Genomic DNA, 22460 nt, shown 5'->3' with positions numbered 1-22460 from the left:
GATGTAATATGCCCGTGTGAATGTGCCCTTACAATAGCAGAAACGCAAAACCTTTAATTGCATAAAGGGCAAACGGTTGGAGTGTCCTACATACATTTACACAGCTAGAACATACTTAGGTCCTCCCATGCCTTTTGGCGCATCGGGTGACAAAACGCCATCGCTGAAGCTCAATCAATCGATCCACAACACTCTAATAAGCACCGCGTCACTTCAATACCTCAAAGCTAAAACACGTTGTCACCCTGAGGGCATTATAAAAGAGCATTCCTTCCCATCTCAGTCCCATCAACACTAGAATGGAAATGTGTGTAAAATATCTGGAAAGGCATAAGTCCTAAGTAGTTAGGAAAACTACACAGATTTTAGAGAGAAGTCTATCAACAAATGAAAAACAGTGGCCAATCATAACTACAGATGTACTTCCAGCGTGCCTCCATGTCCCATGAGTATTAATGAAAGGCTAGCTACCCATCAACTCCATCTAACTTATGGAGAGTGAAACATCTATAGGGGTGGAAAGGCTATAGATGTGCCACAAAGACAGAAGCAGCCATGCTACTTAGGTAACGCAAGAGAAGAATTTTACCATTTGATCCATGTAGAGCGACGTTGCTAGAATGCTTTCCCAGGAATAAGCATGAGTTTGTCTGAGAGAAGACTGCGATCCGTAGTCTGGAGCAGACAAGCACCAGTGATGATCCCGTCGTACAAGTTAGAATATGCAATGTAAATGCCACACAAAGAGAAGACAGACTGAGTCATAAAGAGGTCAGATCCTCAACATAGTGTTTAGGCTGCATATAGTGCGTACACTCATCCTAGGACTATTTACATTTTCTCCTAACGTGTACTATTAACGATCTTACATTCTTTCACCCTCCGCACTTCCTGGCGCTGCACATGTTGAGAACTATTCTGTGCCCTTCAGCTGCCATCATAGCAGTGGTTTCATGGCTCCAGAATACATGCCAGCTTGTACGATAACAGCAGGTCTCTCTATGGTAAACACCTGTTAGCTCATAGTTCCCAAAACTCTAAACCAGGCCGTCCCAAGGGGAAAAACCTGGTGAAGGAGTCCTTTTAGCCTGAAGCAGAACCCTGCGTAGGTTCGCAAGCTCGCTATAACATCATGTATTTTTGTTAGCCATTAAAAGGTATCATATCTACAAGATTACTTGGTTTCTCTTGCTGGGAACAATCACATTGTACTCTACTGGCTATCACGGTATCAAACCTTTGAAGGCATAAAAATGAAGTCCAAAACACAAAATGGCAGAATTTTTCCCCCCAATCGTCCTAAGAGTTTAATAAACATTATATATAGTATATGCCCAAAAATCATGCCATCAAAAAATTTAAATTGGTCCCACAAAAACAAGCCCTCATATGTCTGTGTTGATGTGAAATTCCAAAAGTTACGGCTCTTGGAATGCGACAATGAAAAAAAAAAGGAAAAATCAGTTAGCTATTGAAGCACAAACAGGCTTCATCGCTAAGGGGTTAATATGTGTTGACAGAAAAAAAAAAACTATCTAGCCAAAGAAAAAAAAAAAACAACACTATATAAAATTTGGTAGCATACTGATCTATAGAATAAGGTTATCATATAATCTTAGTTGAAGTGTGTTCACCGTAGAAACAAGACCTCCCACACAAAAAAAACGGTGGAATTTTTTACTTTTTCCCCCCATTTCACACCATTTAGAATTTTTTAAAAGCTTTTCAGTACATTATATGGTATATTAATTAAAACCATTGAAAAATACAACTTGTCCCACAAAACAACTCAGATGTCAATGGATAAATAAGAGTTTCGATTCTTTAAAAAAGGGGTAGGGGGGAAAAAAGGACTGCATCCTTAAGTGGTTAAAGTACCAAACTAGTCTGTATCCTTAAGCACTTTTTTTTGGTTTGTGGTTTATACCTAAAGCACATGGCAGTAATCGGCACAAAAAAAATGAAAAAAACAAACAACTAACTAGAAGTTACACAAATTCAATGAAAAAAAAAATGCACCATTCTTTGTAGTGTACTTCATAATTCCTCATCGACTTATAAACATTTGTCTGTAGCTTTTTTGCTGTTTCATTGATGAGAAGTCGGACATACAATGCCCCTGAAGGGCACTCTCTGTGTGTTGTCCGATGTGAACTGCACCCCTTCGCGTGTAACTAGCAGTTGTGGATTTGTGCACAAAGCCCCACTAAATTAAATGAACTACGGCTTCCTTTTTTGAACACCACTTCCGAATGTACAATAATGCAGTTGGGGAGCAGAAACGCTCTGAGCATTGTACTGGCAGACTGGTATGAGGCAGGGCTCACACGACAGTGTTGGTACAGAGTATTCCGCGTGCGGGTCTTACACACAAAACACGCTATATCAATCTGCTGTAGGTGGTCATTTTGCAGCTCACATGACTTGGGTGAAATACGCACAGAAGAAAAATCGCAGCATGTTTTAGAATGACAATATAGCCCATGGCAATGGGCAGCACGCAGCCTGCATGCTGAGAGATACGCCTCTGTGAGCCCAGCCTTATCCAGAACTTTAGAAGAGAAGGATTTAGGGGGTCCTGAGTCCTAACAGCTTCAAAATGAGTAAACAGTGCGGTCAGCCAGCAAAGAAAGAAAGTAGACTGCTCATCTCCATAGTCGAAGGTGTAACCAGCAGAAACCACTGTGGGACCATATCTGAAATAGGTCTACAGAAAGATATTGATAAAATCATTGTCCATGAGACCGCTCAGCCACTCACAGGCTTTCATGGCGATTCTTTTCTGGCCGCTGTAGCATGCGAGTGGTTGAGCAGTCATATGGACAATGAATGGCACCTGATTGTCCGCCAGTTCTCTTGGGTTCTGTGAGGCAGGCACCAGGGCTGCAGCGCTGGGATAGGAGACTATACAATTTTTCTTTCTATAAAGGCTGTAAAACTTTTTTTTTTTTTAATAAAATGTACCGGAAAACCCCTTAACACCACCGGATGTACATTAACGACCAGTGCATTCATAGTTTGTATGGGGGTGGTCAGGGCAAAACCCAATATATAGAATGGAGGTGCTGGTTGTTTCTCACAGCTGACAATAACTACGATCAGGGCCAACGCTGTTAACCCTGTAAATGTTGCTGTCCGTTCGGACAGCAGTATTTAAATCCTCCGCTTGGTTTCATGGGGTTCTGAATGGCACCTCCCTTATAAGATTGCTGCGTGCCGTTTGGTTGCCATATGCAGCCTGGGGACTTGCCGGTTGCATGGTTTGATAGAATGCCTGTCCGATTGCGGAATAATGTAATACTATGGTTTTACATTATAATGCAGGTGCACTCAAATGATTGGGGGCAAAAAGATTTTTCTAATTTTTAAAAAGCAAAACCACAAAACAAAAAACACAGAAAAAACATATTTGTCATCTCTGTGTTGGTAAAAGTCCAATCAAAGTAATGCATGAATAAAACCCCGTATGGTAAACATTGCCTGGAAAAATAAGGACAATCGCAAAACTGCACTGAATGAAGAGATCAAAAACTCATTTGTATTCCAAAATGGTACCAATAGAAATGATAGGACAGCCATAAAAAAAAATAAAAATAGAACCCTAACACACCTGTGTAACTGGAAAAATAAAGCTCAACTGTCACAAGATGGCGACAGAAAATAAAATACGTTTGGGAAAGCATATCTTTTTTTTTTTCCTTCAAGTTTCACAAAATTTGATATCGTCATAATCATACTGTCCTACAGAATAAATGTTCTCATGTCATTTTTGTAGCAGTGTGAATGCCCAAAAAATAACCAAATAGAAAAATCAAACCAAATACCGATCTCGCAAGGAGATTCAATCAAGAATAGATGTATATTCAGATATGGGCAGGTTGCTAGTGATAAGCAGCCTGCAACTCCATTGGAAAGAGTGCGGTTGATAAATCAGTGTAACTATAACATTAAAGGGGTTTTTGTAAAAAAAAAATTAAATAACTACAAAAAAATACAATCCCCAGGCAGTCTACCTACCGCACCTCTTACTCGCTGATCTTCTCCTGGCTCCTCCAGTCCCATGGGTCACCTCACCTCCAGCCGACTGGATCCTCCTTGTTATGCTGCGGCTTTCTTCTTCCAGCAGGTCAGTGTCTAGCCAGAAGTGCCGGATGCTATTCGGGGCTATTACAGAGACTGTGCATGCACACTGTCTCGCGGAGTTGCTATAAGAACTCCCGCAACAAGACTGCGCGTATTTGCAGTCTCGGCATTAGCCCAGCATAGCATCCAGCGCTTCCTGCTAGGCACTAAACATTGCCCTGTAGGAAGAAGACTGCAGCCAATGGACGCTTCGTCACCGGAGTACGAAGCATCAGCCGGCTTGCGGTGAGGTGACCCAGGGGGGCTGCAGGAGAAAATCAACAGATAGAAGGTGCATTAGGTAGAGGAATAGGCAAGTATTTTTTTTTTTAATGACAGAACCCCTTTAAAGGCTGCCAGATGGGTCTCAGCTAATCAGATGAAAACTGAACCGGAACAGTATGACAGCAGAGCAGGGGAAAAAATGTATATTACTAATGTATAGTTTTGCAGACTCTTCAATAGTTTACTGTAAAGAAATCTGTACATATTCTGCCAAACCGAGTGCTGGTTCATTTTTTTTTTTTATTTTGTATTTCCCCCTAAAATAAAACAGGATCTTACATTATTTTTTGTCCCAAAATATGTGTTAGGGCTTACTTTCAAGGTAGGTCTTATTTTGATGCAGGTCAACCGAGTAACTTACACAGCAGGCTCGGCCAGGTCCTTTCTGCTGCTCTCCAGAGCCCCGGCGTGGCTCCCGCAGTTCTCGGCCAGCCACACAGAATCACTTCCTGGTTACAGGATTAATAAATCTTGCCTCAATGAAGCAATAACTCTGATTGCTTCGTCGAGCACTGCATTGATTGGTTCTTAGAGAACTGCTTAGCCAATCACAGCTATCGCTTCATGAGGCGGGATTTATGAATTGGCTGAGCTGCGGTCACTAACCAATTGTTGGGTAAGTGACACGGCTGACATGCGTTAACAGCGATGTAAAAATACAGCAAGTGCATTTTTACAGCCCATTTCACGCACCTAATGCATTCCTATTGACTTTTTTTTTAATGAACTGAAACTAGGGCTTATATTTTAAGCCTTGATGAAAATCTTGAAAAAACACGCTAGGGCTAATTTTCAGGGAAACAGTATGTGGCCCACAGATCAGCTGAATTTTTTTAACCCTTTTACAGAGAAAGGAAGACTAGTCAGCATCAGCCAAGGCAGGTCACTCATCACAAGCTGTGGTGTTGGACAGTGAAGAGTATCTTTAAAGACTTGGCACAGTTTGACCACACATAAGATCACATTGCAGAACTTACTTGCTAGTTTTGCCTGTAATCCTGAGGGTCCAGGTTTTGATGTCTCAGCCTTGGAAGATCCCGGAAGGGAAAGTTTTGTTTTAGGAAGGCTAACTTTTGGGCTGAATCGAGCTGCCCAATCAAACTTTGAAGAGCTGCTGGCTTTGGCCTGTTCTTTTTCTCGGCTGCTCCTTCGAGGACTTGGACTTGAGGCAGAACGTGATCGTCTTGCCTTGCTCTGATCCTTCCCTTGTTTCACCCGAGCTCCTGGGGGTGCAGCAGAAGAGACAGAGGCGACAGCAGAGGAAGAAGAGGAGGACGTAGAGGCAGAAGATGAGGAATCAGTAATGGTGCTACACCCAGCTTTGGCTGAGGTGGCCGATTTTGAAGCCAGCTTGGTGGGTTTTGGAGGCCTGTCTTCTGCACCAGTCGCTACTACGGCTGCACTGCTGCTCTTCACACAAGAGGAATTATCTGTCCTTTTTCTTTTTTGCAGCGGCGAGCTACCGGGGGCTCCACCCTTCCTGCCGTATGCTTTGCTTGTTGACGGCAATGATGTGGGTGGAGCTGAATGCTCCTGGTCAATCTGTCTCTTCTTAGGTTTATTATTTGGTCGCCGCGTCCCAGTAGAGGGTTCGACGTGCTGAAGTGCTTTGGGTTTCTTAGCAGAGCTAGGGGAATTGGTCCGGCTATATTCAGGGCTGGCACTACGTTTTACCCCACGGGATGTTTCTTTCTTAGGCCTTTGAATTTCTGAGGCGTTACTTCGATCTGGATCTTCAGGTTGTGGTATTAAAACAGAAGATGAGGTACAGCCCCTGAGGGGAAGAGAGAAAACAAATTAACACATGTTTATATAGCGTCAGGACCCATGTCTTTTTTTTAAATGAAAAATTGCAGCTTTTTATCCGCAATAAGGAAAATCCGCAGATAAACAAAAGTGAATTAAATTTAAATTTTAAACATGAAAAAAAATTTTATATTCCCTTGAAACTGCTATATGTGATTAAATAAATTAAATCAATCTGCCCCATGTGTCCCAATGAATTGATAATAGATGTGTAAATCTGAACAAGCGTATACAACTCAAGGCCTCCTGTCCATGGGCAAGATTTCACTGCGTCACCTGCAGTGATAATCCGCACACAGGTAATGCAATGAACACTTTCCATATCATAACGCTGGAAAGTTCAGCCCAATGTACACGAGCGGAAATTCGCTGCGATTTTCTGCTCGAGTATAAAATTTGCGATATACCACAATGAACCTAACATAATGATCGCGATGGAAATCCACAGTGGTATATAGCGCTGCCCGTGGACACCAGGCCAAATACTCAAAATAGTTTTGTGAGCAAGGGAACAAATTCTGTGCGACACAAAATATTTCTCATCTGCAGTTTTCTTTATCATCATCTTCATAGTGATCTTTCTTATGATCTGCAGCGGGTCTTCTGAGATCTATTTACTGCTTTTTCCCCTTTCACGATTGATCATAAATAATACGCAATGTGGAATGAGATTAGCGCATGTGCATGGCACAATCTGGGTGTACTGCACAAGTACCAGTGATATGTGCTAGTACTCCACAGATAATTTCATCACTTTACTGCTGTGGTGTTCCCTTAAGTATGCAGATTTTTCTTCTTCCGCACTCTGAAAGCCATGACACTATTATTTTACTATTGATGTAGCTGGACGAGGACTTGTTTTTTGTCGGACAAGTTGTATATTACAACACTATTTTGGGGCACATATTAATGTAATGTTTAATTTTTTGCTTTGTGGGGGTGGTGAAAAGCAACAGCAATTCCGCCATAGCTTTTATGGAGGTCACAGTTTCAAGAGAAAAAAAAATTCAGTGGGTCGTTACGGTTACAACGATGACAAACGTTCGTGTGTTTTTCTGCTTTTACGTAATAAAAACACTTTAGAAAGTTTGTGTTGCTGCATTCAAAGACCTATAACATTTTTATTTTTCTGTGAATGGACCTTATTCTCGTGGGCCGAGCTGATTTCACTGGCACCATTTTCGGCTATATCAGACTTTGATCACTTCATTCAGTTGTTGTTTTTTTTGGGGGGGGGGGGGTGATGAACAGAAAACTTTGGTTTATCTTGCATGTTGAATACCATTAACAAGTAAAATGCCAAAGTGTTCATTTTATCATATACATGTTTTCTTGTTTTCAAAGTTTTCCTTGAAAAATAAAGGGCTTTCACAATTTTTTAGTCTTACTAGGAGACATGAACATTCAATTTCCTGATTAGTTATCCCTAATCTCAGCCGTTTGTTCCTGCAAAGTTATGGTACCAAAAGTCCGCATTCTGTCTGCATCATTACAATGCAATAGTATTTTAGCTTGCAGTGGTGTAGTGCAGGAAGGGGTTAATTGGACAGAAAGAAACTTGTTACGGATCATAAATTGTTTAAACGAGCGAAAATGAACGATACATTGTTCAGGGAAAACACAGCCAGCGATCAAACGACAATTAATTCGCTTATCGTTCATTTTATGCAAGTATAAAAAAAATAGCTCTTTCACTAATTCTTTGGTTTAAACACCGATCGCTCTGTTATTCTAATTGACTGGTATAGCAAACTGAACGAGTTTGTTTAAAAAAAAAAAAAAAGGTAAAATTAGGATTAATCTTTGTACATAAACTGACTTTACAAGCATTCTGTGACATGGTGTGCTTGGGTGAATGCTAATTGTTCCATATAAAAGCACTCTTAGCTCCCACAGAAACAAAGGATCGAGCATGTTGAAAAGCCAATAAGCGCAATCTTTTTTTTGGGGGGGGGGGGAGTTGGGAGTAAACATAGCAGTACTTGGCTTGTCCCACTGAAAAAGAGGCATTTGGTCAACTGTAATATAAAAAAGTTAAACATGATGCTGAATACATAGAAAATAACTATTTGGCACGCATGACACACAATATGGACAAGGTTTAGTGTATTATTTAGCAAAAGAATAAAAAGCAGAAAAAAAGATGCAAGACACGGCAATTTCTAAAATAAGACCTAAATACATGCAGTATTTACTCGAGTCTTGACAAGGAAAGACAGTTCTGAATCCTTTACTACATCTTGGTGTATTCCTCCGCCAATATCACTAGCAAGACATTCGACTACCAATGCTATACAAGTTCATAAAGTAGTTAGTAAAGTTACCTTTTAGAGCTGTATCCCCTGGACTGGCCAGTAGCTGTATTAGACTGCACTTTGGGGGTCTTAGAGAGTGACTTTCTGCTCTCAGGAGGGCTAGGGGTCTTATGTTCTGCCTGCTCTAACTGGGACCTGTTGCTGGAAAACCAAGAGAGAACTGCATCAGAGGATACAGGAAACACAGATCCCTCCTGTTACGTTTCGTATTGAAGCATGACTTGGAAATAGCCATAGTGCAGGACAAACTTTTGCAGCTGTGCTGTAAATATATATTTACATGATACAATCCCCTTGCCCCCCAACAAATGCAAGTGCCAAGGATTTCTAAAGTTAGTCCTTTCCTGAAGAGAGTTAGAAGCTAAAGAGTAGATAGGAAGATCAAAATAGAAGTTACGTTTCCTTAACAGTGTCTGTGAAAATTCATCTAGAGCAACCATGTCAATGCGTGAGAATAGAAAACGTTAGACAATACAACAAAAAGCCAAACAAGAGTTATCTGAGGTAAAGTAGCTGCTAGTACGTCTCCATTGTGTACAAAGACTTCTTTCTGTTGCACGAGCTGGAGTTATCACTTTAGAAGATTAGTATGTGTGACCTTGGTGCAGTTTCACAGCAGTGAGCTTTCCTTACCTTCCTCCTGCAGTGTCCTCTTGCGGCTGGGCCCCGGCAGTGTTCCTCTGTGAACGTCGCAGTGACCCCCCTGGATTGTTATTAGGCCGGCTGGACATTGGCACCTCTCTCCTGAAGGGACATACCCTTTCTAGACACTACCATTCACTGCAAAAGGAGGGGAGAAAAACACAACATTACAAAAATATCCTTCCCAGCAAAGTGTAATACAGTGAAGTAGCTACAGTGACTGCTCAATTTATCATTAAAGGAGTCATATAAAAGGCAGTATGCTACAAGGAGTCTGAAGAGACAGCCTGCTCTCAGAATTCCTGCAAGTTATGTTCAACATGCCGCATAAACACCGCACTGTCCATGTTAAAGGGGTTTTCCAGGCACAAAATAGAAATTCTGAAATCTAGAGGGTACAGCCAAGTAGTGGCAACCTGTTACCCTCTCTTCTTCCCATGCAGCCGTTGTGCTTACATGCATCACATCCACAGTTACCTACAACTGCCACTTGTTCACCGGTCAGCACTGTAGCTCCGCCCACAACTCACAGGTCCTACAACTTACCAGCACCAGCCGCTCTCTCACTCAGAGCCTGCTGAAGCCGACAGACAGGAGCTTCCAGCACTCTGGACTGCACATGAGCTATACAGTACAGTGCTTCTGGGTAATAGTGGAGTCTGTCGACACCGGAAGTGTGGGAGTGACCTGGCTGACCTAGAGGTAACGCCCACAGCTCCCGATTGGCTGCGACATACACAGCTTCACCAGGCTGCCAACACCTCAGTGCATCATAGGAACGCTCTTGATCGCTTACATGCTGCAATCTATGTAGAGTGGGGTGTGTAAAGGGTTTTCATGTCTTTTTTTTTTGTCATCGGACCTCCACAATATAAATCACGAAGGACCGACGGATTGTCATGCTAACAGGACGCCAGATACAGGCATCCTGCTTTGGCATCAGCCCCGACATTGATGAGCTCCGGCAGCAAGATAGCCAGCCTCCCGCTGCATCAGCAGGGGTGCATCGGAGCAGTAACCCCCGCTGTTAACCCCTTACATTCTGCGATCTATGTAGATCGCTGCATGTAAAAGGTTTCACAGAGGGAGTGAGCTCCCCTCTATGAGGTCATTGGACCCCCGCGATAAAAATTGCGGAGGACTGATGGGTTGGCATGGCAACACCTGATACAGGCATCTTGCTTTGCCATTGCCTTGCTCTCCCTCCCTCCCCCTCCCTAGGTGAAGGTGTAGGTGTCCCACGGCCAATCGAAAGCTGTGGGCGTGACCTGGGGGGGCGTTACCTCTAGCTCAGCCCAGTCATGCCCCCACACTTCTGGTGTAGACATACTACAATACAGTGCTTCTGTCCTCCCATGATGCCCTGCTGACAGGATGTTGCAGGCTATGGAAATGGGAGGAAATAGCAAATGTAGTCAGGATGCAGAGATATTTTTCAGGCATGTTACAGATAGAAAATGGATTAAAGGAGATGTCCCGAGGCAGCAAGTGGGGTTATACACTTCTGTATGGCCATAATAATGCACTTTGTAATATACATTGTGCATTAATTATGAGCCATACAGAAGTTATAAAAAGTTTTATACTTACCTGCTCCGTTGCTAGCGTCCTCGTCTCCATGGTGCCGACTAATTTTCGGCCTCCGATGGCCAAATTAGCCGCGCTTGCGCAGTCCGGGTCTTCTGTAGTCTTCTATGGAGCCGCTCGTGCCAGAGAGCGGCTCCGTGTAGCTCCGCCCCGTCACGTGCCGATTCCAGCCAATCAGGAGGCTGGAATCGGCAGTGGACCGCACAGAAGAGCTGCGGTCCACGAAGGCAGAGGATCCCGGCGGCCATCTTCAGCAGGTGAGTATGAAGACGCCGGACCGCCGGGATTCAGGTAAGCGCTGTGCGGGTGGGTTTTTTAACCCCTGCATCGGGGTTGTCTCGCGCCGAACGGGGGGGGGGGGGTTTAAAAAAAAAAAACCCGTTTCGGCGCGGGACATCTCCTTTAAGTAGCTAGACCAGGTACAGTGACCCCATTACAAAATGACCTATGAATAAAATCTTAGTCTGTGCATGGAATACCCCTTTAATAGGTCTCTGAAAGACAGGACATATCAAGTACCTGCTAGATCCACTTCTGACTTCATCTTAAAAAAAAACTGCACCAAAAACCATGTGTTTGAAACCAGTCTGTGTAATCTCACCACTTGAAGAAAAAAAACACCCTCTTCTAAATGTGAGTCAGAAAGAACATACCCCCTCTCAGACTGATAAGCAGGAGAGCGATATCATGAAGAAAAAGTTCTGGTCTAACACACTTTTCTTTCGAAGCTGCCCATGGTCAAATATGATAAACCAGCCAATCCTCACCCATCCTGGGTTGCCACTGTTTTAGTGCCACCTCCCTATTCAGGCAGACACTTATTCCCCTATCTTATGCGTATCGGGCATCTGGTCAGTGGAAATTTGACTGCTGGGAGACCCACCAATCACAAGTATGGAGTCCTACGTCATCATCAAATGAATGTCGGGCATGTGCACCATTGTTCCATTCATTACACTGGGAATACAGGAGACTACCAAGTGCTTTTACTCAATTGTGACAGTAAGTCCCATTGAAATAAATGAGGAAGCAGAGCATAGATTCGACTGCCTGTCCAATTCTTTGGGGATGCATGGATCTACATTTTCTGATTGGTAGAGCTCATCGGGGCTGCCCCCCACCGACCAGACACTTCTTCAGTGTTAAACTGGGCACAACCCTTTAACAACGTTCTTCCATGTATTTATTTAGATCATTAAAATGTACACTTAAACCTTGAACTCTCTTATTGTAAGCAACTACAAAAGACTGTGTTTACATTAATCTCTATGGGCATGCTAGCATGGCGGAATTGGACACAGATCTCTCCACTGCGGCTGAAGTCAACACCCAAGTTGCAAATTTCGGATTCGGCTATGTAAATGAATGGCTGTGAATCTGCACACAATTTTCAATGGGCTAATCCAAGTGTGGAATTCCCGTTGTGGATACAACATGGTTTCTGTGTCAAGTTACACATTTTTTTTTCCACCCTGCAACCAGACTTGAAATCCTTGCTGTATAGAATACTGTGTGGATTCCCATTGAAAACAATGGTATTCTGATTACGCGCAGAATTCCACCCTGTGAACACACACTCTAGTATGTAACCCCTGCAGTGAAATCAGACCATGCCTGCAGTCGGAGACTCTGCGTACATGTGCCTGTCTTCTTTTTTCTGTACTGTGGATGTGTGCAGAAGTGCCGGTCGGCACACATGAACGGTACAGTCTTTTTTACCCCCTTAAACTCCTGCTTTCCCACGGAATCAGCCACCCGCCTGCAATGTCAATTGCAGACAGGCCGCGGACCGGATGGCTTCCATTGACTTCAATGAAAGAAGTCCGCATGGAATTTGCACTAAAATGGAGCATGCTTAGATTGGCTTTCCTCATGCGTAATCCGGAAAACATCTGCATGTGTAAATTGAAGTGTGAACCCTCATGCTTCCCTTTTGGAGCCGTGGACTGTGGGTGCTCAGTGTGGATTGCGCAACTCAATTCCGCCCGTGGACAAAATTTTAAAAGAAAATTCTACATACATACCAACTGTTTAGGTTTGGTGACTTTGTGAAGAAATTTGCATGTAGCCAAAAACAAAGTGATCAAAATTCTTTGTGGTCAAGACAAACAGCCGAGTCACTGAGTCAACAAATGGTCTCATTTGGCACAGGGGGCGATTAGATGAGTTATTATAGTTTTACATACAGATGTTTGGGGAAGTTTTAGAAGCAGACTGTTTTTCAGCCAAAGCCAGAAGTGGATTCAAAAGATACAGGAAATCTAGAGGAAGGACTTTTACTTCTCCTTCCTGCTGGATCCACTTCTGACTTAATCTTTAAAAAACTGCACCAAAAACCATGTGTTTGAAACCAGTCTGTGTAATCTCACCACTTAAAGAAAAAACACCCTCTTCTAAATGTGAGTCAGAAAGAACATATTCCCCTCTCAGACTGATAAGCAGGAGAGCGATATCATGAAGAAAAAGGTCTGGTCTTAGACACTTTTATTTCAAAGCTGCCCATGGTCAAATATGATAAGCCAGCCAATCCTCACCCATCCTGGGTTGCCACAGCTTTAGTGCCACCTCCCCATTCAGGCAGTCACAGCCTGTGACGACCCATTAGTAGGTTGGCTGCAGCCTGTAAAGAGTGCTGGTGGGGAGAATGGAGAGGTGGCACCGGGAGAGCAATCATGTGACTGCATGTGATACTGTTTCAAGCATGCATCAACCCAGGTGCAACTATTTAATCTGACATGTGACATAACTAAACCACAGAAAAGCCCTGAAGCTCCCTACTTCCAGAAAGTCTCACCATAGGAAATACCCATCGTAAACGCTAGTAAAGAGAGGCAATTATGCACAGGGCAGCCACGATAAAAAAAATTAAATATAAATTATTTGTCATACTAGTTATTCCTCTTTTACACGGGACAATTCTCACTTGCCTACACAAAACCAGGTAGTTTCCGCTCGGGCAGCGCGTTTTCTCGCTCACTTGTCATTCAGCGTTTCCCATTTGTATGTGAGTTGGGAAGGCTATAATCTCTCCTTAAGGAGAGCACCTAGGAGGCGAGTGTGGAGACTTATAAAGCTATGCCAGCTCCTCTGGGAAATATATGCAAATAAGGAAGATGAAACAAGACCTCTGCAGCGCCACCTATTGGATGGCGGCATTCCTGAACATCAATGTCAGGCCCTTTATTCAAGGCTTTATAACAATGACTGGGAACTGAAAAACAAAATCACACAGACAGCTGTTCGGGATGTTTGTCCTTCATCCGTGTGCAGTAGGTTTCTGGGATTGGCTAGTGAGAGGTCTGTGATGCGAGTCGGGAGAGGGTACAGTCTCTCCTTAAGGCCTCGTTCACACGGGCGACAAAGTTGTGCGATTTTGTAGCGTTGCTACAAATCGCATGTATGAGAAGCCCATGCTTTCCTATGGGTTACTTCACACATGCGATATTGTGTAGCATACGACAATCCGACAGAAAAAACTTGCGGGTCCGCCTATCTGCACGAGACTCGTGAGGTTTTGTAACACGTTTCCCTATGGAGCCTTCCTCTGTTCCTACTGTCAAAGCCTAAACTAAGTCCTAACTGCAGGAAAAGATAAAATACACATACATCACCTCTTCTGCACTGTCAGCCGGGCCGCATCTTCTCCCTGGGTCCGCAGTAGTGATGATCTCTTCTGGGCGGGGATTCAAAAATCCCTGCCTTCTTGAAGCGCTGGCTGTGATTGGCTGACGCTTAGCCAATCACAGCCAGCCCTCGATGAATGGCGCCGATTGGTTCAATCACTGCTGTTGATCGAGCGCTGGCTATGATTGGCTAAGCGTCAGCCAATCACAGCTAGTGCTTCTAGGAGGCAGGGATTTTTGAATTCCCGGCCAGAAGAGATGATGATCATCACTGCTGGGAACCCAGGAAGAAGACGCGGCCGGGCTGACAGTGCAGGAGAGATGATGCACGTGTGTTCTGTTTTTTTTTTTCTTCTTCAGCTACGGCTTATTTTCGGGGAAATGCTTATATTTCAAGCCTCACCCGAAAATCCTCAGATGTGGTGCTACAAAGTCGTGGTATGACCGCGATAAGTCGAAGCGATATCACACAGACCAGCGATGAGATTTTCTCGGAGCGATCCCGTGTTGCCTGTGTGAACGAGGCCTATGGAGAACACCTAGAAGGTGAGTGAACATAAGCAAGATGTAACAATTCCTATGTGAACGAGGCCTAAGGAGAACACCTAGAAGGTGAGAACATAAGCAAGATGTAACAATTCCTGTGTGGGGTGCTTTTTAAATGTACCCCATTATTGTGATGAGGGGATTGTACTTAGTATAATTTGTAGCCTCTGTTCTGTGTACAAATAGAAGCATGCTGGGATATAAACATTGAAGAGGTAACAGCAGTAGCATGAGTGCTGCGGCCCCCTGAAACAGCTGATCAGGGAGGATTCGGGGTTACAGACCTTAACCATCAGATATTTATGACCTATCCTAAGGATAGGTCATCAGTTTTTTTGGATACGCCCTTCATAAAAGACACGGTCATTACCTTTGAGCGCATAAACTACGTTATGTTGGCACGCACCAGCAGCCTGGCTCTTCCTGTGCATACATCTCTATGGGAGATACATGGCAAACGCACCAAAATCAGAATGTAACATGCAGATTCTGGCCACAAGTTAACTATAGGACAATAGGCAGTTACAAAACTCACTACAAATCATGCATTTTTTTCACATGGAGTTACTCCTCACTTTGTGTACATTTTTGGGGCTCACCGTTTTTGAGTAATTCTCTGGAAATATCTAGTCATTGAGCATTTGTTCTGCCAGTGAGCTGTACAAACATTCTGTAACGTTCAGAGCCAAATACAGTGGAAAAGAAGTTGGTCACACCCGTAACGTACGTCTCAAAATAAAACAAAACACAGCAGTGATTTTTGCTATCACACAAGACTCCAGCCCTAATGAGTCCCACGTCATCAGAAGAATCTGCAGCTACCCAACAATGTCTATCCCCGCCAAGCTGACTCATGTCAGCTTCCTTTGGCAATTACACAACACAGCCAACAATAGCAGGGCCTAGCTTAAACAAGGTCAGTCGTGCCATGCATGTGCATAGCTGGAACTACATTACACAAGGAGCAGTTTTATTTTCTTTGCATTTTTGCATCCAACGCATTCCAACAACCAATAACTTTTTACCTCTCCCTCTCTTTTAACATGGCCGTATAGAGCCTTCTTGCAGGAAGAGGGGAAATTGTAAAAGTACCTTTACAAGGGATGACTGATCTTCCCAGCCATTGCCGACTATGGCTCCCGCGCTTTACATAGGTGCGCTAGTTATTCTGTGAATGGAGGCGGAGAGCGCTCCAGCACACCAGCCGCCATGCACAGTAGACAGTCATTCATAGCTGAACGACTGCTTGGTTACACGGGCCGATAGTCGCTTGGTTTTTAGTTCGGGTGGTGTTCTGCCACGGTCTTCCTGGCATTGTGTAGTACAAATAACATGAATGTTATAGTCTGATCAATAGAATCAAATCCCAAACTTATATAGTTTTGTTTTACTACTACTAAGAAAAAGAAAAAAAAAAAAAGGTCTTGTTGCCATATTACAAGGGTCATAATAAACTTACATTTTTCTTTTGACCGCTGTGTAAGATTTTTTGCAGGACTGTTTTCATTGGTAGCATTTTAAGGATTGTATGACTTTGATAATTTCTTATTGCTTTTTGGAATGAACAGAAAAAAAAAAAACGAAACACTCACTTGTGGCAATGTTTTAATTTTTCATGGCATTTATGTTGCGGTATGCAGTAAATGCGCTATTCTACGGGTCAATGCGATTATGGCGGTACTGAATTAATAGTTTACTACTTTTGCACAAAGAAAAAAATTATGTTATGTCTGGGAATGCGGCACATTTTATGTTTTTTCGCCAATTGAGCTGTATTAGGGCTGTTTTGGGGGGGGGGCACAAGTTGTAGTTTTCAGTAGCACTATTTTGGGGTGCAAAAAATTTAATCATGTTTTACTTGCATCATTTGTGGACGACTTATTGCATTTTTAGGCTGCATAAAATCCTGAATGCTGATTGTTCAGTGTAAACAGCAGCCATTCAGTACGGGATGGCTGCTGTGTTAAATGAATGGGGAGAGGCGTGTAAATGGGGCTTTACATAGTGCCATGTATTAATGTCTGTAAAGGCAGTCTATCAAACTCTAGCAGAGCTGGAGGCCATTGTTAGGCAGTTAATAGTCATCCCAAGATCCCAAATTGCACATGAAGAAAAGAAAAAAAAAAAAAAAATCACATGAAAGTTGGATAGATTAGTCTTAGGATGTAGTCACACAGGCGATTTTACTGCACATGTTTTGTCTAATTCTGAAAACAGAACCCATTGATTTCAATGGATTAATTCACACAAGCGATTCTTCTCTGACAGATATAGAAAAATTGCTGCATGTCCTACTTTTAGGCGATTTGTTCAAAAGAAATAAATATTGACCATTAATTTCTATTAGAATGTGTAGAAATGTAAAACATTCAAATGACATGTGATTTGCATATGATTTTCATGGGAGTGATGCGTTAAACAGGTTACTATGGGAACCACATGAAAAATTATGAATAAAAAAAAGCAAGAAAATAACATGAAAAATTGTTCTGTTTTTTACTAGGGGAAAAAACAAAACAAAACAAAAAAAAAACGAATCACTTACCTGTGTGAATACAGTCTTACAGCATAATCGTACCGCAGTGTACACACTATTACTACTTAACATATGCGGGGTACCCAAAAGAAAAAAGGGAATCTTCTTCTGGTGGGCAGGGCATTACTACCGGTAAGGAGTCTGTTGCTAGCGGAATGCCTGCGGACCCGTCGGAGGCAGTATACCAGCTGACGACATTGGGGAAGGTTGCGTTAGTCTTTTTTTTTCTTTTTTCTCCAACAAGTTGTTCAGTTTTTTTGTCCGCTTTGTGACAAAAATAAAACAAAAAACAAACAAAAAAACCCCACTGGAGCTGAATGCAACTTTCCCCACCAAGTCCACTGGCATACCGCCTCAGAAGGGTCCGCAGACATTCACCCAGCAAGAGAAATGCACCGCCCCCCAGAAGACTCCGCTTTCTATTGGTTACCCTATCTTTATATAGCAGTTATTTATGTTACAGAGCTGGGAATACCATCTGGCCTGCAGTCATAAAACAGAGAATTTCACAAGGGGGGGGGGGGGGTCCACACTTGCCATACACAGTGTATCACCCACACACATTGCAAACCATCACAGCTACTTCCCCTTACAACAATTCATATAGTCACATATTTCTGCATGACTACATGTATGCCGTATATTGTTCCGTTGACGTTACTGAACTGCCTTATTACACAACGGAGAAGAAACCAGACAGTCATTTCATGAAAGCCACTACCGGCAACTCAAAAATGTACCATGGGGGCATGGTCTGGATGCTGAGAGCAAATGGACTCCTGAGCTCCTGTTCCTCACCACGTACTTTCAGGGCTATCAGGCTGCTTTTTAGAGCCCACTGGAGGTTTAAAAAAAAATAAAAATAATAATAAAACCTCCAAATTCACAGCATTTACCCCTAAACAGGCGGCACTAGACTGCTACCTCCGTAAGCCTCGGTCCCCAGACACCAGGTCTTTGTGACCTACTCAGACAAGCAGCAGGTCACCCCCCTGAATCGGCACCTCCTGTGGGCTCCCCAGATGCGGCTCTGTCCAAGGATTCCCCTGGTTAAAGCAGACCAGGGATGCTTTTCCCCCACAACTGCAGCAAGCAGCACGATACAACATTTGACTCTTAGCTCTGTTGTGGGCCACCATGTAGGCTTGGCAGCGCTACCAGAGAGTCGTCGGTCCCCCATCCCGGCTTACAAAAATTTAAAAAGTAAAAGATTTCTTAGGCCGCTTTCACCCAACTGATTTAAAAAAAATAAAAAAAAATGTGTGAGATACGAGAGCTTTTCTTAAAAATATTATTATTTTATTTTTTCATTATTTATTTTTTTTAAAAATCGCCCACGTTTCCCTATGGAGCCTTCGTTTTATCGCACGAGCTTGCGATTTTTGTATGATGCATTTTTAATATTAGAAAGTCCTATTGTATTTCGCGTGAGAAAATCACAGGCGGCAGGGATGTTTTTGCAAGAAAAAGCAGTGCTGACGCTCAGATACCTCATGAGCAAAATTGCGATACTGCCAGGTAACAGGGGAACTCCTTTAACCATTGGCTAAACACCCATATGTAATTTTTAGGATGTCCCGAAGAGGCTCTAAACCTGGATGTATCAACCTAATGGGGGGGAGCTACCTATTAAGAACACATCCAATGCCCCTCTCCCAACCAACTCTTACTATGCAGGGCACCAAGGGAGGCATTATTTGTGACACAGTTAAGTGCTAAAGAGGTAAAAGGGTACGGCTATAATCTAACCTGGTCCTAAAAGACATATTGGTCTTTTACTTAGGTGGTGCACCATAACCTCTCGGGTGGGACAATTTGTATCCCAGAATATCCAACAGGAGAAAAATTGATGTAGAAGAACGCAATTTTTATGAAAGATAGGAAAGCAAATACCGCAAATACACTCGGGTATAAGCTGAGCCAAGTATAAGCCGAGGCACCTAATTTTACCACCAAAAAACTGGGAAAACTAGGTGCCTCGAGTATAAGCCTAGCTAGACTACCGATAGTAAGACCCATCAGGTTTTTGGGGGAGGCTTGAAATATAAGGCCTCCCCCCCATAATAGGACCTCTCTCAGGTGCCACCCCCCCCCCTCCCAAAAACCCAATACCCACCTGATCAGCGGCGTCCCGATGGTCTCCGGCGACGCTGCAGCGGCACAGCGTCCTCCTCGTCTCACAGCTGATCTTCTGCTGGAGACAGGGCTTTGCATACCCCGCCTCCAGCAAAGCGAGCGCTGTGATTGGCTCATTGAGCGCTGGCAGCCAATCAAAGCCGGTGCTCGATGAGCCAATCACAGCCAGTGATGTCATTCACTGAATGGCTGAGATTGGCTGCCAGCGCTCAATGAGCGAATCACAGCGCTCGCTTTGTTGGAGGCGGGGTATTTAAAGCCCCGTCCTCAGCAGAAGATCAGCTGTGAGACGAGGAGGCCGCCGCACCGCCGGACATCGGGAGCCATAGGGACGCTGTGGACCAGGTGAGTATAAGGCCCCCCCCCCAAAAAAAAATACAACGTAACCTTTTGGGGGGCAAAAAAATTATATAAGACAGTGTGTTATTTTCGGGGAAACACGGTTTAAAAAAAAAAAAAAAACCCCAAAAAAACCACACGCAATACGTCTGTGTCCTCGGGGCTATGGTATCCCCGGCGGTGCGGCAAGCTGCTTTGAAATTCTCCCCACTGTTATCTCTCTGCTTGGGTTTGAATTCCCCCACCATTAGTTAGCGTTGTGATTGGATCGAGCGCCAGCCAATCACAGCCGGCGCTCGATAAACCAGTGAAAGTGCATGAAAATGAAACAAACGATTTTCAATGGTTTCATTCTCATTTGCAAGAATGAGAAAAATCTGCGCTATTGCCCATTGTTTTCAATTTGGCAGGCGGCAGCAGCAATGGCCCCATTTAAAGCATAGGGAGTACATTGCGCTCCCCTGACACAGCTGTGACAGCTATGGCAGGGGATTCCTTCATCCCCGCGGGGACCATAAATGAATGGCTGAGCGCTGTGACCAATCACAGGCAGTGCTCAGCTGTCATTCAATGACTGATTGGCTGAGCGCTGTAACCAGATACAGCACTTTCTGGAGGTGGGGATTTTTCAATTCCCGGGCTTCAGAAGACAGGAGATGACTGCCGGGGACAGAGAGAAGAACTGGACAGCTCGTCTAGGAGAGTTAAATTTTTTTGTTTACTTTTCTTTAGAGCTAGGGATGATTTTTAGGGAAGGGCTTATATTTCAAGCCCTTCCCAGAAAATCATCACTGCTGGGGATGCCTACAACTCATTGCCTTCAGTGGGGTGGCAGCAGCGCTGTCCCCATTGAAATCAATGGGATAGCATCGTGGACCTCTGCCGCAGTTGTAACAGGGGATTCCTTCAGCCCTGTGGTGGTGAAGGAATCCCCTGCAATAGCTGTCACAGCTGTGTTAGGGGAGCGCAATGTACTCCCTATGCTTTCAATGGGGCTGGCGCTGGCGCTGGCCCCATTGAAGACAATGGGCAGTAGCACAGATTTTTTTTCTTAGCGCTGCGAGTGTGCAGTGAAGGCATCGCAAATGAGAATGAAACCATTGGTTTCATTTTCATGTGCTTTCACTCACTCTCGCGAGGCAACATAGGCTATCGCCAGTGTGAAGTCGGCCTTATTGTGGATGAAGAAATTGCTCAAGCTTCGATACATTTTTGAAGCAGTGCATGCCAAAAGGTGTGTGAGCAGCTGCTCACCGTTCAGATGCAGAGCTTTAAAAATGTCCGTTTGTCAAGGAACACCATTTCAAACAGCATTAAGGAACCAGCAGGGAATCTGACAACACAGCTGGCTGAAAAGGCAGCAGCTATCTGGCTTTTTCATTAGCGGTTGATGAAAGCACAGACAACATGGATACAGCATCTACCCATTTTTATAAGAGGTGTGAAGGTGCACTTCTCACTGAGGAGCTCTTGGAGGGAATTCCTATTCATGGGACAACAGGGAAGGACATTTTTGTAGCAGTAGAGAAGTCTATGTAAACAAAATTACCCTGGAAAAGGTTGGTGGAGCCAAACAGGCATGGGTGGACTACTGAAGGAAAAAACGCAAAACAGTTACTGATAACGCATCATTGCAATACCCATCAGGAAGCTCTGTGTGGGCAGGTTCTGGAACGAGGTAGGATCACGGTCAAGAAGAAAAGCAGTAAAGTTCATTCGGACACGTAGCTTGAATCATCGCCAGTTCCAGATGTTTTTACAGGAGATTGTCTCGGAGCATGGAGACGTGCCGTACCATACAGAAGTAAGGGGGCTGAGAAGGAACATGGCCCTTAAATGATTTTTTTTAACATAAGAGAAGAAACTGCACTTTTCATGCAAAGTAAAGGAAACCCTTGGCTGAGCTGTCAAGATGCAAACTGGCTGTGTGATTTTGCTATTCTGTGTAGCATAACCGAATGTCTCCAGCTGAATGCGAGGCTGCAGGCATGCAAACAAGTCATCACGCAGATGTCTAACATGATCACAGCTTTAGGCCTCAAGTCCACGGACGGATCAGGTTCTGTGTGTGGGAGCCTCGCCGCAGGTTCCCAGTACCAGTCCGGATGCGTGCAGGTCACCGGCGTCGTCTCCTCTGTTCATGTGGGTGGGCCTGCCGGCATGCACACCCTCGCTGCGCGTGCGCGGTGGAGATTTTTTCCCCAAATCTCCTGCTTTCCCTATGAATAGTCTATGGGCGGCTTGAACTGCGAATCATCTACACGAGTGCCCTACGCGGATCCCGAAATTCAAACCCACCCGTGGACATGAGCCCTTACAGTGTAAACATCACTTATGGAAGTCCCAACTGGACCAGGACAATCTTGCCCCCTTTCCTGTTCAGTCAGAGCATCTCTTTTTTATGCATTTGGTGGGCTACCAAATTAGGTCAGTAAATTGATGAGTTTAACCAGCGCCTTTCTGACTTTAGACTACAGCACTCCAGCTTTGCCAATCCTGTCACCGCTGACGTCAACAGTGCAC

At 43.9% G+C, this 22460-nt stretch overlaps 1 protein-coding gene across 12 annotated transcripts in view; it reads right to left on the bottom strand.

Moving 5' to 3' along the window:
* Window positions 1-22460, bottom strand: part of TRIP12 (thyroid hormone receptor interactor 12) — a 105109-nt gene that overhangs the window by 54527 nt on the left and 28122 nt on the right. For 8 of the 12 annotated variants that reach the window (XM_066598167.1, XM_066598166.1, XM_066598168.1 and 5 more), the window contains exons 2-4: window positions 9162-9308; window positions 8538-8669; window positions 5385-6181 (exon numbers count right to left, since the gene is read on the bottom strand). In XM_066598167.1, the coding sequence (XP_066454264.1) occupies window positions 5385-6181; window positions 8538-8669; window positions 9162-9259 (1027 nt within the window). In that variant the 5' untranslated portion in view covers window positions 9260-9308. The remainder of the gene's footprint in view (window positions 1-5384; window positions 6182-8537; window positions 8670-9161; window positions 9309-22460) is intronic. The other 4 variants (XM_066598173.1, XM_066598175.1, XM_066598176.1 and 1 more) reach the window with 1 other exon arrangement.

Source organism: Eleutherodactylus coqui, chromosome 1 (genome assembly GCF_035609145.1).
Source record: "Eleutherodactylus coqui strain aEleCoq1 chromosome 1, aEleCoq1.hap1, whole genome shotgun sequence".
Classification (NCBI taxonomy): Eukaryota; Metazoa; Chordata; class Amphibia; order Anura; family Eleutherodactylidae; genus Eleutherodactylus; species Eleutherodactylus coqui.
This window is presented reverse-complemented; position numbering and strand designations above follow the sequence as displayed.